The sequence below is a fragment of the Egretta garzetta genome, unplaced genomic scaffold (genome assembly GCF_000687185.1).
Source record: "Egretta garzetta isolate BGI_Z169 unplaced genomic scaffold, ASM68718v1 scaffold133, whole genome shotgun sequence".
Classification (NCBI taxonomy): domain Eukaryota; kingdom Metazoa; phylum Chordata; class Aves; order Pelecaniformes; family Ardeidae; genus Egretta; species Egretta garzetta.
In genome coordinates, this window is record NW_009259111.1 from 3,840,559 (window position 1) to 3,857,636 (window position 17,078).

The following is a 17,078-nucleotide window of genomic DNA, read 5'->3' on the forward strand; positions in this document are numbered from 1 at the left end:
TTTTTTTGTTGTTGCATGATGTATTTTTCTTTAATAATTAATCACTTTTCTCTAACATTTCTAGCAGTGGAAAAATTGCCCTAAACATATATTGAAATATATGGGTTTGGGGTCAGATCCAGTATGGCAGTTCCTATATTACTTCCTTTATCTGAATATTTTCTATTAGCATTAGGAGAATCTATTTCTCCTCTGAACATTAGTATTTAGTAGATTGTGTCATTTCACATCATTTTTATTTTGCAAATAACTTGGAAAACCTGTCATCCATAAGAACATCTGACATCTCCATTTTGGTGGATCTAGCATATTTTGGTGCTTCAAACATGTAAACCACATAGATCTCACACTTACAAACTGAAGTAGACCTCTGACAGAAGAGATTCATAATTCACATCAGGGCAATTATTCACATAGAAATAGTCTGCCAGTTTCCCCTGATTAATTTGCATAACCTTCTCCACTCCAACCAGAACCATGCAAAAGCAAAGCCTAGCATTTCCAAGTAAACATGCAAAAAATTAAAAACCAACAATACAACCAGTCAATCCATGCAGAAAACTGTAGGAAAGAAGTGACCATATGGGTCCCTCTTCTGCTGTTTGAAACAAGTAAGAATCTTTGCCATAAAAATGAGTACATGAATCCCACTACCGTGCTTCGCAAAGGGAATTATGACGAAACAGCTGCCATTTCTCTCCTAAAGTGAGATCTGGCACAAGACTTCTTGTATTAGATCTTCTGTTGGACTGAGATTGTAATAAGAAGAAAATCAGAATATTTTCTCAAAGAATTTCCTAACTCCCCTGTGTCATAAAAAAAGGTAAAACCTGATTACCAACTCTCATTCATTTCCAAGTTTCTTACTGGTAGTTTATACTGTGCTGATGTTTTAAAGTTTGAGCTTCTGATTTTAAGCTCATTTTCTTTGTCCATTCTTCTCAACTGACAAAGCAATTTGATAACATATTTAGAATATGTTCACGAGTCATTTTCACTACACAGATATTTTTCTCAAATTTAACTATGAGCTAAATCTGTCACCTGCCATTGCTTTTTTTTTTTTTAAATCTGTAAACACTCAAGTCCAAACTGTCTTTTTAACTGATACGTTCTGCCCAAGATACCTGCATGTAGTAGGGTTACAACATACATAGGGAGGAGAACACAAAACTGTTTCAACTTAAAATTTAAAAAAAAAAAAAAAAAAAAAAATTTTAAAACTACCTCTGACTTCATTTACTACTATGAAACAATGCAACCAACTCATTCCTTCTTTTAACATGGCATATGGCAGATGGGCAGATCCAGTGGATAAAGTGGGTGATGGAGCAGGGGAGGCAGGCCAGGCAGCGGAATGGTAGAGGCACATGCATTCAAACAAGTCATGAGGTCACCTGGGAAGCTGGTGTTACTGCCAGGGCTGGACCTCTTGAAAGCGGAACATTTGATGTAGGAGGTGGATGAGCTGATGCTGCTGGAGTAACAATGGGTGGTGGTGGCAGAGGTGGTGCCACACATAGCTTAGGCTTGTCAACTTCATCTAAGTTTATATCATCCAGATCTGTGGTATGAAGCTGCAGGCCACCGGCAAACCGCCGCATGGGTGTGGCAGAAGGAGAAGCGGAAGGTCGTCCACTTGCCAACTACGTGCAATAGAACAGAAATCTGCCTTAACAGTTCGTCTGATTGCAACAGCTCTGAAGGAATTAATGGCAAATGCTAGAATATCACTAACTGCTTTCACACAGGAAGCTCTCAGCTGCTCCCGGCACAGAATACACAAACTTCTTCTCTGAAAGCCTTTTTAAAGGCACTCCCTGGGATCCCAGTTTGAAGAGCAGAAAACAAAGTGCTGTGACAGTAGCCTTGGCTGTTGTAGCAGGGGGTGGATCGCACACACAAACCCCAACCAAATCTGCATGGAGTCTTCAGAAGGTAAAATCGTAAGACAAATCACAGATAATACAACTCTTGCCTCTCTAGGTGTCACGAGGTGAAAGCAAGAATTGCAAAGGTGATTATGTAAAAGGAAAGTAACCAAAGACTGGCCCTGAAATTCCATGCCACCAAAAAAAGGAAAGGAGCTAAAGTCTGGTACAAACACAACCAGACATTAATACAAGAAGGGGAAGTAAGCTTAAACAGCTATCAAACCAAGAAGTTTAGGGTGCTACAAAATTCAGACCCTCAGGAGGTTCTAGACCTTCTAATTTCTGTTAATCACCAGATGCATTATGGGGCTAAAACTCCAGAGTTTGAAAATAATGAGCATCTGACATCAACAAGAAATTTGTGTGCACTAAGAAGGATTCTACATGTGTCTTTAGAGTTGCTAGCATTTCTTTTATCAGTGATCCAACTGAAGTATTTGAGAAAATCTAGTTGATACTTTTTTCATTTTGCTATTTTGTAGACTCAACTGAGGAAATATTAGAGATACAAGCTGTCCTACAGACACATGTATCTTAGTCTAATATGACAATCCTTCCCTCAAGGAGGGTATCTCTGTTGACATTCTTTGGGATCTCCTTATCTGCCATACTTGCCCCTTTGTACTAGAAAATAGGTATTTCTTTGGCAGAGGTCAAGAGATCTTGACTGTTGTTGTACCCCAGTAGCAGATCAAGCCTGTAGTACCCAAATATTTTTCAGCTGCATTCATCCCTCCAAAGCATTCTAGTTTTGTTTTACATGAGTTTAACTGCTAGGGTGTTTTGCAGAAGAACTGTAACAGAGTATTTACATATAATGTAATAGAAGAATTGATGGAGAACATACAACACAGAGTGCTTGTCTTAAATCAGGGTAGAGCTCTGGAAATACAACACTGATTTTTATCTTTAATGTTCCCTCTTACTTTACAAAGTAAAGGGGGACAAAGATCTAGCAGAACACAGGCAGCCAAATTTACTTAGTGAGAGAAAACTCAGCATAATCATTCCACTGTCCTAGAGACCTGCACTGAAGAGCCACATGAATCTGAGCCTAAGGCCAGGAAGAACAGAAGACCAGCTGCTGTTTTCAGAGCTGCTCCACGCTGACCTGAAGGAAATTCATGCAAGAGTGTTCCCCAAGGGTCCCTTTTGTGGTTACAACTTCTTGGGGAACCCGGGGGAGTTCAGCAGATTGCAGTGTTCCTCTTGAAAGCAGCTGTGCTTGGAAGACAGCCAGAGCAACAGGATGGTGGGAAAGCCTCACTCCAGATCCAGACCCATCAGGCTCTATCTGCAACTCCCTTCATTTAAGGGGACTATTTAAAACACAAAACTGAACCCGATTCTTCAGGAGTTGTGTTCCTTTTTGTCATTTTCTTAACCTGTACCTTTATTCCATGCAATACAAGGAAGCATCCAAGAGCTCGTCATCAATGATGTTCTCATTTGCATAAGATACTAAAAAATATGGCTGGGTATTCTAGTCTCAGTTTTATTATTGGTAGCATGTCCCACCTACGCCAACCAGCTCACAAGCAAATAAAATTATTCATTTTGTGGGGATAACATACTTAAAAAGGACAAACAAAAGCCAGGTCATTAAAATAATAATAAAAAAATTCCATAAAATATGGGAACAACAAATGCTATAGACTGCAATTCATCAGTTACTGACATTTTTTCCACCCCTCTTAGAATAAAGGCTGAGAGGGAAAGATGAAGACGGATTTTTCTCTGGTAAAAACCTGTTGCTTTTAGGAGACAACTAGTCGGTTATTGAGAGATCATGCAATATATGGAGAAGCCAGAATTTTACCTCAGGAGACTCATTCTCCACAGAGGAAATCTGTTCTAACCGTGTCTGACAAAGTCTTTCCACCCAGTGCTGCACCTTTTCTGATTCTTCCAGGTCTTCTCGTTCTGTCTCCGATACCTTTACCATAACATTGGTGCATGAAAAAAGTTTATAGGTATAGTAACAACACAAATATATTTCAAAAATATGAAATGCCATTTAAATTAGTTTTAAAACTAATTATAATTTCAAGAATTATTTCCTATTTTGCTGGTTTTCATTAAATTCATCACTACACGTGGGCACTCATTAACTGCAGATGTATCCTCATTTGGGCAAAAACTGCAGAAACAAGCAGACTTGGGAACAGAGTTTTGCAGTGCAACAACATTTTTTTTTTTTTTTAAACTTCATTATCTTTGACATGATTAAACAAGCATCCTGCTAAGATATTGCACAGTTAATTTTCTTTCAATGTAATTTTGCACTTGATAGGAGAACACAACATACCTCTTGCACAAGACGATTTATTTTCAGTTGTTTTTCTTTCTCCAACATTCCTTCTTTCTCTTTGGCAAGTTTTTGCTCAAACTCCATTTCCTTTTTATTCTTCTTTTGTTCACACAGACTGTCACTTTTTGACTTCTTTCGCTCTTTCCCCTTCTGGGAAGTTTTGATGGCTTTGGTTTTTTTGTTTATTTTTAGTTAAACAGATTTTTACATCAGCTAAAAACATTGCAAACTTCAAGCTCAGTACATGAGTGCCTGCCTTGAAAATTTAGTTACAGTCTGTGCAAGTATGGGGATGGTCTTTTAAAAGAAAATCTAAAGTCCATTTCCCCAGCAATTTGTAGGAAATTATACCTTGTTTGGAGGTGCCTGTGCACATTAATTTAAGTAGGACAAGATTGGACAGTTCAACTTTTTTGCTCCTCTGCAAAGTTACAACATTAGTGCACAAAGGCCCACTACAAAATTTTGAATATTCGATCAATTTTGGTTAGGTCTTGATTTGCCATCTCTCTGTTCTGGCATTTCTATATAAACATGAGACTGACTGCTTTCAGATGACAGATGCTCATGTATAGGTAGATGTGAATATTCTATGCATAGAACATCTTCATGCATACGTCCTAAAACCAGGATTGCAAGCCTCAGTACAACTGAAATAAGCAATTACAAAGGAAAGGCTTAGATTAGTGCAGAAACTGAATTCCTCCCAGGAAAGAACACTGCATCATGAAGACCAAGCAGCTCCTACAAGAACTGGATAAAATCAACTCACATGAGTGAACTAATGTAGCACAAAGAAACTCAAAGGTTTTACACGTGGAGTGCAACCAAAGGGGAAAACTACATAGTCTTTTTGGAGCCTCTGTTCCTGCTGTCTTTGAAATACACCCTGCTCCTTATTTCTACTTTAACAATGTAATATTTCTGCTCCCCTCTCCCACTTGTACTGGTCGGGCTGGGCCTAGTTTATACACAAAAGCCTATGTTCTCCTTTTATTCATTAAAAATAGGATGAAAGGAAATGGCCTCAAGTTCCATCAGGGGAGGTTTCGATTGGATATTAGGAAAAAATTCTTTACTGAAAGAGCGGTCAAACATTGGAACAGGCTGCCCAAAGTGGTGGTGGAGTCACCATTCCTGAAGGCATACAAAAAACACGTAGATGTGGCACTGTAGGACATGGTTTAGTAGGCATGGTGGTGTTGGGTTGACAGTTGGACTTCATGATCTTAGAGGTCTTTTCCAACCTTAGTGATTCTATGAAAAAGTAAAAAGGAAGAGCAGCTGGCCACTTACTGTCAATTACTGCCAGGAACCAGCGATGCTAAGCTTCAGGTTTGAGTTTGCTCTGCTCATTATTATCAGCTACTGATTTTTCATGGTGGGTTTGGGAATTCAAAGCTTGAATGTACTTCACCTTACATAGCATGATTTGTCTTCCTTCCACCTTTTACATGTAATACTGACAATAAAGCCTTGGAAAACAGACATTTTCCCTGTCAGCTACAAAAGTCAATTCTCCCAGTCAAGTAGTGAATTAGAACTTTGTACTGCTGAGGTCAGTGGAAAGTTGTCTATTGCTTCATGGTTGTGGTTTAAAAAAAAAAAAAAAAAAAAAAAATCAATACTTCTGAGAGACAAAAATTTAAAAAACCTTCAAGTAAAAAAAATCTAGCTTTTCACACTAATGTTTTAACATAAACATAATTCTGTTGGCATGTTTTATTCAAGGCTAATTAGTTTGTACCTTATTAACAATTGCTGATATTACCTTATCTGCTAATAAATAAGAAAATACCTTTAGTACTGTCTACTAAATTTAATATCTGGCAAGTCAACCTGCTAGGTATCAACATTTGAAAAATTACTGAATTTGAAGGCACGCTTAGTGGTACACATGCCAAAGTGTTCCAGAATATGAACACATATCAGACAATGTTAGCTGCATTCAGATACAACAGGATGAGTCATCCTTTCCACCCATTTTCCCCATGGAATCAGTTTACTTCCTATTAAGGACATTTTTAGTACAGAGTGAAATTCTGGTTTTAAAACAAAACAAAAAAGCAATTTGGAGTAGGATTAGAATTCACCCCTTCCAGATTTAAAAATATTTCTAAAAGATTAAAAATACATCTTTTCAAGCTTCTAGCCAATACAATGTAGTAGAGTTCAACAGGAACTGGGTAAGAGTTTCATTACTATATGAAAAAAATATTTGGAGGCTCTCTAAGCTATCTTTGTCAGCAGCAATACAGAAGATCACCTATTTTTGTGAAGAGATTGAGTTTTCATAACATGTATTTATACTTTTCAGATAGAAATCCTAACTGTACTGGCTCTCACACAAATTACAGATCCATGATTTACAGTCACTGGCAATACAAAATGGTTTCAGAGTGTACTATTGTTTCCTATCCTCTGTTAAGGAGAACAGGCATTTTCTGTCCACGCAGAAGGTTAAAGTAATAGTCCTAATTGGTGACAGACATACTTCACCTATCAGATACAATCCTGACCTCATCAAAACCCTTGAGTTCTCAAGAGACAGACTTATGAACTCTCCTTGACACTTCTACCCCAGTTAATTACCATCAGCCATCACAAAACCCCCCACACAACACAACAACAAACACCCTATAATAAGGCTAATATACATTGAAGGAAATAAAGAGAATAAAGCAACAAAAAATAAAGTATTATTTGAAATGCTAATACTTTAGCAGCTACTCTACAGATATAAAAGTATTCTATCAAGCTTAAAGATTTTCAATTGGTTTTGCTCATTCTGTGTGATGTACATGATTAAAAGCCTTTTTGCCTTGAGCACTCCTCTTACTCGGAGATTTGCAAAGGTATAACTGGGAACTGCCTACTTGGTTCCCAGTGAATTTTTGTCTCTGTTTTTTTTTTATACATTATTCTGAGGACTTTTGGAGAACATAAAGACATGCACTGCCCACCTTTACTGAACACCTTCTGCAAAGTATTGAAATACACTTCCCACTGCAGCTGGCAGGACTTGAAAAGTCCAAAGTATTCAAAAAGACAAACTCACAGGCAGATGCATCCCAAATGCATCTTAATTTGCTCACACATTGAAAGAAGAAGCATCTGACTATAAAGAAAGTCTAGTAATAACAAAGAAGAAGAAAAAAGAGGAATTAAAATTGAAATGCACAGCAAATTCATATATCAAACTTTGTACCTTGCGGATTGTGGGAAATTTTCCTTCATACCGATAAAACCATCCAAAAGCTACAAAAAGGTAAAGGAAAAGTAGTTTTTTGAAGAAAAGCCAAGGACCTGTTCAGATTCAGATCAATATATGCTGATACATGTAACTGATTAAAATTTATTTGAAGGTGCAACACCAAAGGTTTGCTATTACATGATAAGTTCTTAGATGACTTCTTGGTCAATTGTGACAGTACATTTAGTCACAAGTTACCCTCATTTTACGGCTACACATTTTATGTTAAGAAAGCAAATGCAACATGTAATCTTCATACAGAACCATACAGCCATATGCATTGCTAAGATTTCTATGGTCACAGTCCTACTTTACACCAGTTTTAACAAGCCTTAATATGAGACAGGTATTCAAAGTCATTCAAGCTCATGGCAGAACACCGTGGCATTTCAGGAGACAAGAAAAGCTCCATTTCCTAGGATAAAATATTTTAAGCCAAGTGCATAAATATCAAAAAACACATTGCTAAGTAAAAGCATACAAAAGAATTTGTTACCATAATTTTATATAAGAAACACTAATAACACACACAGCTCCCAACTACCTTTCTGTAGGATTGACAAATTCTTTTTATTTGTATCTAGATATCTTTAGAAAGCAATGGCAGCAACAGTGTCATAACCTTTCATCATTTACCAAAGGACCACACGTATTGCCCTAGCAAAACCAAATTACCAGTTCAGTGTCAAGACTGACTGTCAGGAGGAAGGGAAACACAGGAAGAATCCGAATCAGGATAGGAAGTTAAGGCTGAGCAGCAAACCTGTTTGTCCTGCTTCATGATCACTTCATCCATGTCATCTGTTTCAAGTTGGTCATGTGCAACTCCCTTTAAATCTACTAGAGAAACAAAGGAGGAAAGGAGTGAGGAGATAGAAATGACAGTCTAACTGGAGGTTCCCATGAAATGAAAGAGATCAGCAATGCATGACTAGAAGTTTCCATGAAATAAAAAGAAGTTAGCAGCGGGTTTTTTCCAGATAACTGAAAAAAATGAGCTCCTGCTTAAATCAAATCAATTTCTAACCCCCTTCAACCCTGCAGAGCAGTTAGGATCTGCGTATGGCCAATTAGTCTGCTCTGCTATGAAGGGAAGCCTGCAGAGGTAGGTGGCTTTTCCTGTAATTAAACCATCAGTAGTTCTGGGATATATGGCTTCAAAAAGAAGTATCAGCCTTCTGCTGTGCTGTCACTGGTGTAAATGCTATACAGAGAAAACATTGTCCTGAAGAATCAGAAAACTAAATAGATAGAAGATGGTTGCAGAAGAAATATGTCCCCATCTCAGTTTCTCATCCATGAAAAGTTAAGTGACTTCCCCAAAGTCACACAAAAACCCCCATAATCAGGTTAGGAACTGACCCAGGTCTCCCTTAAGCCATGCAAAACCTGCTCCACAAGCACTTTACACTTTTTCCTTGTCTAATATCATTTTAGTACACTCTCCACATACTATCTATGGCTCCCAGCTTAGCTTCTTAACTGTAAATTAAGCTCCAAGCATTTTAAACTCCTTTGGACAACTCAGTCAGACTTACACTTCAGGACAATTCTTCACGGAAAAGTTGCAGTGTACAAACAGTGCCTCCTCAGTCTCGACTAATTCTGAAGCAGGCTGCCCACTGATACCAAATCAATTTTTAGGCTGTGCAGATTACAGCCTGTTAGTGAAAATTTGCTGCAATGGATGAAAAGAGGAAAAAGACAGGAAAAAGGAGAACAGGGGAGAAAGAAGAGATATATTCAATATGGAAAATTATAGTAGGAGGGGAATAGGAAAAGCAAGATATAAGGAAAAGGTGTTTCAGAGTCTACAGATAATCTGTGTTTGAAAAAGCACCATTTTTTTTCCCACTCTGACAGATAGTCTATTTAAGATATTAACAGATCCGCTTCTGCACATAGCACCTCATGAACAGATGCCTGAATTTTGCAAATTCTTAGAAATGTGCCTTGCTTTGTCACGATTAGGTCACTAGGAATTGATTCAGAAGTTCTGACTGCATGCTTGTAATTAGTACATGCTTAAGTGCTTTGCTACCTAAGATCTTTGCATGCAAGATTATTTTTGCAACAGTTGTAAACATCATTATGCCATCATCATTTCATTTTCAAGATATTTGTCAAAAGAGCATGAACTGAAGAAAGTGATATGCAGAAAAATGATGTGGTAAATACTTTAGCCTGAGAAGGAATAAATCAGATGTGAAAGGCATGCTAGCAAGAAACAGATTTGTCCAAAGATCTAGGAAAAACACTTAAAAAGTTGCTGGTTCTTAAGAATCTTTGATTTTTCTCTTTTTTTGTCTAGTGTCTTACTATTGTTTTGCAACAATGGCTTCTGTTGCATTTTTTGTTATCACATTCAATATACTGTTTACTCAATTAAGTTGTTTATTCCTCCTCATGGAAGAGAAGCAAGGGAACTTGAAGACATTCCTACAGCCCCCAAAGACTACCAAATTAAGAGACAGTAAGAAGAGATGAGGGAAAATATCTTTAGATTTTTCTGAAAATTAAACACTGAATTAATTTCGTCCAAGCAAAAGCAGGGATTCCATATCTACCTTTTCCAGTCAGAAGCAAGCAGACAAAAACAGTCAACCATCCTAATCTCCACACTGATTTAGAGTAAGGGAGGAAAAAAAAAAGTAACAACAGGAATAGTACAAAGTGCATTAGTTCACTCCAAATGAGACTGCAAATCTATTACTAGTTTCTACCTTCAAATACTCCACCTCCCAAGATCTCCTCTCAAATATAAAAAAGATGTTAAATAACTTGTTATGATTAATGCAGAAAGCTCAAAGCTAATTCCAGATGAAAGAACAAAACCAAACACTTGTCTCCCCTTCTTCATACCTTCATTTTCAAAAGTAACAAAACCCAGTAACAAAATTCCCATAAAACCTAAAATATTACTTATTACTAAAAGTATTTTTTTCTTCACTGAGATGAAAGCACTAATACGTATATAACTATAATATATCAGCTTATCCACATGGACATAAAACCATAATCATGTATCATAAAAAACGCAGCGCTACTTCCATTTGGACATATAGTGGAAATCAGCACAAGCCTACTGATGCAAGAACTGCTCTGGTGACAGCTGAGTTGAAAAGCCTGACAAGCAAAACACTGAACAGAAACAACATGGAAAGCAATGCACCAAAACCCAAGCTCAAGATGTTGATACTTCAGAAAAATTTCTTAGTGAGCTTTATTTTTTCTTCTTTTTCCTGACGCTGCTGATAGTTAAAAATCATGACTGAGCGGATGTAGATTTTGCAAGCTAGGTACCTGTTAAGTAAGAGCTATTAAATTAATCTATTTCATGCTTCCAGCCTTCTGAAAATAACCAAGTCATAGCTAGCTTGGCTTGGACACAAACTGGTGATATATTCCATGCAGCTCAGCAATGAGTGTGAAACGAATACTTTCCCTAGGAAGCAGATTGAAATCAATTACTTACTTTTGTGTTTGGAACGAGGGGCAGAGTGCACTTCTGCAGTTACAGTTTGTAGACACCTGGAAGGTTCTTTAGGACCCCAGTCTTCTTCCCACTCCTTTTTAAATTTCTCTTCCTCTGCTGTTATCCTATAGAAAAAAACCCTACAGCTAGGAATTCCGAGCATAAAAACAACAGCATCAATATAAACTCATTATAATTATTTAGTGTTCAGTATGTTTGGTTTTTTTCTCTTTCATATAAAGCATAAACAGCCCCTTCCCCCACCAAATTGCTTTCATCAGTCTAAGTTTCATTTACTAGGATAATTTATAAAATATAATGTAACTGAGTAATATTCTCATTTAATATTGAGACTTCTAAGACCAGTTATAAACACCTGCACAGATACTACATTACAATACTGACTGTCACCTTTACTGAAGCCAAAACCCATCTCTCACCTAATAATTTTTCATTTTTAGAACTGGGAAGTATCTATTAGAAAAACAGTTTTAACTAATATACTTATCGACAGAACATCTAACACATGCCTAAATCAGATATTACAATGGTAAACTATACCTAAAAAGTGTGTGTCTTATTTCTGTATCTTATCTAATCTAATGATTGCTTCTTAAACTTATAGTCCTAGGCTACACCAAAAAGTGACTCTTCTCAAAAGGAACTGCTGAGACACAAACCACATTAAATTCAGCATTCTAGGGGGGAGGGGGAAAAAAAAAAAAAGGAGAAAAAAAAAAAAAAAAGACTTGTCACACTTCAGGATAAAGGAGCTCATAAAACAGGATAAAGGAGCTCATAAAACAAGGAAATTACCTAAAAGGTACCTAGAAAGGCACCATGATCAAAAAAAGTACATTTGGAAGGAAAATTCAGCAAATCCCAAGTAGGTTACAAGAGAATTGCCACGTATAGCTTGTAGCTTCATATATGGTGCCTTTAAGTGATCCAAGATCTTTTATTTGCTGTAGCCTGCCTTGGTTACATGATACATGGCACCATGTATCAGTTTACCTGTTCAAAGTTTACGAGGTCTAAGATATATATGATGTTATTTATACTTGAATTATCTTTTGCATCTCTGAATTAGCTAAGGAAAACTTAAAAAATATCCACGTGGTCAAATCACTATTAAATCTGCAGCAGAGGTCAGTATTTAAATTTGGAGGCATAGTAAATGGCAGAGAACATCAGACAGAATGTTCAGGTTTGTTTATACATTTCATTTTAATTAAATAAAAAATGGGATTACAATGTAACTTGAAGTATACTGAGTTAAGGACATCTGTCATTTAGGCACATCTGAAATTTTTTCCCCAAAACATATGCAGGATACTAATAAAGGGAACAGTGACTTTATACAAGGAATTCCTGCAGAAAGTATTTTAAAAATAGAGCAAAGTATCATCCTTACAAACATTATGTTCTAGTGAAACTGCCTGTCTGTAATTGCTTATTAAATCTAAGCTTTACAATATGTAAGTTCCTAGACTACCATCCTCCGTTCCTCACACCAAGGAGATTGACACTGACTTAGCCAGTTTGGGTTGTAATATGGAGAAACTTCACAAGCACCTGAGCAGCACTTGGAAATTATACAAGGAAGTATAAAGACGTGCTAGACCTTAAACTAAGCAGCCCTCAAGGCAGCCTGATCATGGAAGTCCTCACTGAGTAAAGATGCATTTAGTTCAGAAGGATACTGCAGAGAGTGAACATTCATTGTAACAGACAGGCAATCTGGATATGGAGAAAGAAATCATTCTTCACCTGCAATGGTCTGTGTTTATAGAAGTTTTCCATGGCTACTGCAGGAATTTCGACAGCAGACCACAATAAAGAACAAGATATTATCTATTCCCCAGGAATTAGATAAGGAATACATGTAAGAATTCATGCTTGTGCTGCAGTAGAGTCCACAGCAGGATTGGTCAGAAGATTTTTGTCTTGTGGCAGCTGGGAAACATTCCCTTCTGCACCCTACATATTCAGAAATCCCCGTACTTTTTCTATCAGAGAATTTAATCTAACACAGGTAACATGAAAAGGCACTTAAGTGAATGAATATGAATTAAAAACTGTAAGATGTCAAAGGTGCAAAACTGCATACTTCAGGGTCAATCTTAGCTCTAAAAGGCTGCATCAAAACACGTATTGTACAATTTTACACTTTCATGCAATTTCCCAACATCATTTAGAAAGGAAATTAATTACTGTGATAACAAAACTTGTAACTTCAAGGTTCCAAATGCAAAACAACACTTAAGTTACATTTAGAGTACTGACCTTATTATGATACAGTCTATGAATATATGTAGTTCCTAGAATCACAGACTTTTAAAACCAGAGCAGACGGTGATAATAAAAATCAGATTTCCTGAACAAAAGAGTTTATAGAACTTCCTGCTTTCAGTGCCACAGTTTTAATGTTTTTTCTCCTCAGAAAAGCAAAAGTCTACTTAAAATTTTTGATGGCTGAAATTTCTACTCAGACAATTAGCGTCCCATAGTCCTTATTTTAGTCTAAATCTACATAGCTTTTGTTTTCAGAACTGTCTGATAGACTGAAAAAGCTATTAAATTCCATGCTGGGTACACTCTCACAGATGATGAGCAAACTGCCCAGTTTTTGTTTTGTTAAAATTTAAGCCAAGTGGATATGTCATGAAGCCCCTGAGTACATGCATGTTTTCCAACTCTTTAGTCATTCTTCTCTGTTTCTTCCCTGATCCATTTCCTTGCAGTATTCATTTCTGTTTTTTTCCTGTTAGAATTAAATGCATCAGTTCAGTGAAAACAGAGTAAAGTTCTGAGACACAGAACTCCCTTAATCTCTACACTTTTATAGCATTTTTAAAATAAGCACCCAACTTCAATTTCATATGTAATTTATTATCACCACAACACTCATGTTTTCCAGGTGCTGATTTTCACATCATTTTCCTATTCTTCAACTGCGGTGTACTCACTCATGCGCTTTGGACCCTACATTTAGCTAAATGGAAATATATGCAATTTTTATTAGAAAACAATATGCAGAATGTTTTCAGCCAGATCTAATATATTATAAGGACCTTTTTTCAGGCAGCATATTGCCTATGTAGGTTTTTACTTACTGCTCTATTTCTCTGCGATATCTCTCTTCTTCCTCTGCAGCCTTCTGGGAAATCTCCAGTTTTCTTCTACAATAATAAGAATTAGGGCACAATGATAGAAATAATATTTTCTGAGTAAGAACTTGCACAAAGTGTGTCAGCATATAGTTAGTAAAAGATATAGACAGTAAATACATACACATTGAGGAATAATGCTCCTTTTTAAAAAGTTGTCTTTAAGATACCAAGGGTTCAATACGCTTTCATAGGAACCCTGAGGACATTCATGACCATATGGATAATAAGGGCATATGATCTATTTAACTCTAAGTCACTATCTCCTTCTGAGACAGTTCCATAGTGTGTTTATAAGAGTATAAAATTTATAACTGTCCTGCTAGGAAAAAAACAAACAAAAAAAAAGGATGAGGGAATGGCATTGGGAAAATAACTAGTATAACACTGAATCATAGGGGTATGACAGTCAGCGAACAGTGACCCTTCTACTCAAGATGTGTTTCAATGAGATCAGCTTTGAAAACCTACAATATCAAGAGCACCACAGGATAACGATTTATGAACAGAGACTCTGCAACAGCAAAATCAAGTTGGGAATCTTCTCAGAGTTGTTCCTGTCTTCCACGCCCTCTCCAAATCCAAGCTAAATTTTTCATACTGTCATATACAAAGTCCTTACAATCTCTCTTTCTCTTGCTGCTCTTTGATGATTTTGTTAGTCTCCAGCGCAAGTCGCTTCTGATGCATTAACTCCTGGCGTTCTTGCTCACGGAGACGTGCTTCTCTCTGCCTTTCTTCTTCAGTCATGAACAGCTCCTTTCCCTGCAATCAGAACCGCCACCCAAATCAGCTGTGAAAGTTTCATGGAGGTAGTTCTTCTAGGAAATAATTCAAAACTGATTACTACTAGCACATCTGCCATTTCATCACATTACTTCTTCTGAGGAATGCTTTCTGAAAGATCCGACTGCTTCATTCTGAAGAGCTACTGCAGTTTCAGTCTTGAGATACGATGTGCTAAACACCTCAGAAGAGGCATGCAACTACTAAAGTCAGCAACAACAGTGTAGGAGTCATGCCAAAGACCTGTTCAGTGTGCCACCCAGAAAAAACTCCACATTATACTTTCGTGAAATCTAACCGAGCAGTGCAATGCTAGAGGACAGCACATTGAATGAATTCCAATGTGGAAGACAACTACTCAGTTACTACATTTTAACAATCTTGTGCCTGGCTGCTGTGGAAATGTACCATTATTCAGTGAACCCAAATACAAGGAACGTACATTGCCAAAAGGTTATGTAATTGATGTGTTCTAGTTGGTTATGCTCCTGTTTCATTTGCTTTATAGTTAAGACACCAGCACTATTTTCTATTCAAGAAAGCTATTTCCATGGTGCTATTTGTGGAATACTTTGATAACATTTACCTAATTTTCATTACTGAAATTAAAATCCCATGTGAATTAGGAAGGCAGAATTTTTCATGACTCTAAGGCTCAAAGTAGACAGCTCGAACAGAAACAGGCAGTGAAGAATGCCTTTGTGCCATGGTCTTTGCTGACTGAACAATAGGAGAAGCCGTTTCCTTTTGCAATCTCTTCTTCAGCACAAAGATGTGTACTGAGGAAAGGAGGGACATGCAAGGTGAAGTAGGTTGGAACAGAAGAGTTCCACAGCAAAAATTCCCCGTTTTAAGGATGCAATCCCAGTGGTACATGCTGGAGTAGATCCCATCTTTTCTAACAGTTGGTAACATATCTGGGAATTGAAACCAAGTCCTTAGGTTGCTGAGTTCTAGAGCTTAATCACCTAGTCTGAAGCATTTGTTTAAACAATGCCTACAATGTCTTTGAACAACTGCATCTTTTATTACTCTAAGAGTAGTTTAATTAAACCATGAATTCCTTAATATAACTACACAGTGTATACAAGCCCTTACGAAGTAGCTTAAATGGTTTATTAAATCTTGTTTTCCCTATTTAATTCAGTTGCAAGGCAATTACAAAATACCATTCTTTGATTAGTCTATGGAACTTGAGTATCCTCTTCTATATAACTACACATTCAACTATACAAAGGATTAAAGCAGTAAAAACATTTAAACATTTATTGAAAGTCAGTGGAAAGATATAATTTCAGCTGGCTTTAGATTAGGCCCCAAAGGAATATAGTTCCGTTGTACGAAACATTAGAAACAGAAAACTGAACCATTTTCAATGTGTTGATACACTAAAGAGATCAGATAAACAGCTGCACAAGGAATTAATTTGGAGTAAGACTAAGACTAAGCTATTCACAAGGAAAAATTAATTCACTCCAAACCAATTCACCTTTCATGTTTCAGCAGATGCATCTATCTGTTAGAACAGAAGCTCTCAAACACAAGAGACACAACAATAATGTTAATTTCCATTCCTTGTCAAGGGAATGGTTTTGCACTGGCCCAGAGTCATGAAACTGTTTTATTTGAGAATACTGTGGATAGTTATCAATATAATAATCAAAAGCCACTCCACACTGCCCTGGTTTGACAGAATTTAGCGGTATAGAAATTATAATGAAACACAGCTTTACTTCATATCTGTTTATTTTTACCATTTATTTGACCTCAGAGTAATTTTCACAAATGTTCTGCTTTTATAAATATATTACTTACAGCACCTGCTACCACAGAGATAGTCAAAGTACGACTACTTTTGAGCACTCTGACAGCCTGCAAATAAAAACAAAACCAAAAATCAGTCTGAATTAAGCGATAAAAGGCCTGTATATACAGGATGAAAGATGCTGGTTGTCAAAGCTGGAATTTCCAGAAGACTCACTGGAATTAAACAGGGTGGTACTATTTAAATCTCAAAATTCCCATGTTCAATATACAACTACTTTGGTTAAGTAGCCTGATATTAAAACATGTATTTGCAGCCAGGAAAATCAGACAGATGTTTAGTAAGCTGACAACTACATATTAGGGGAATTAGGAAGTCTTGATC

General features: G+C 36.8%; 1 protein-coding gene across 1 annotated transcript in view; it reads right to left on the bottom strand.

Moving 5' to 3' along the window:
* USH1C (USH1 protein network component harmonin) overlaps positions 1-17,078 on the bottom strand; it is a 48,324-nt gene that overhangs the window by 14,114 nt on the left and 17,132 nt on the right. The window contains 8 exon segments of the mRNA XM_035891036.1: positions 1,398-1,646; positions 3,754-3,870; positions 4,243-4,395; positions 7,454-7,503; positions 10,974-11,098; positions 14,090-14,155; positions 14,766-14,908; positions 16,745-16,801. Of these exon segments, the coding sequence (XP_035746929.1) occupies positions 1,398-1,646; positions 3,754-3,870; positions 4,243-4,395; positions 7,454-7,503; positions 10,974-11,098; positions 14,090-14,155; positions 14,766-14,908; positions 16,745-16,801 (960 nt within the window).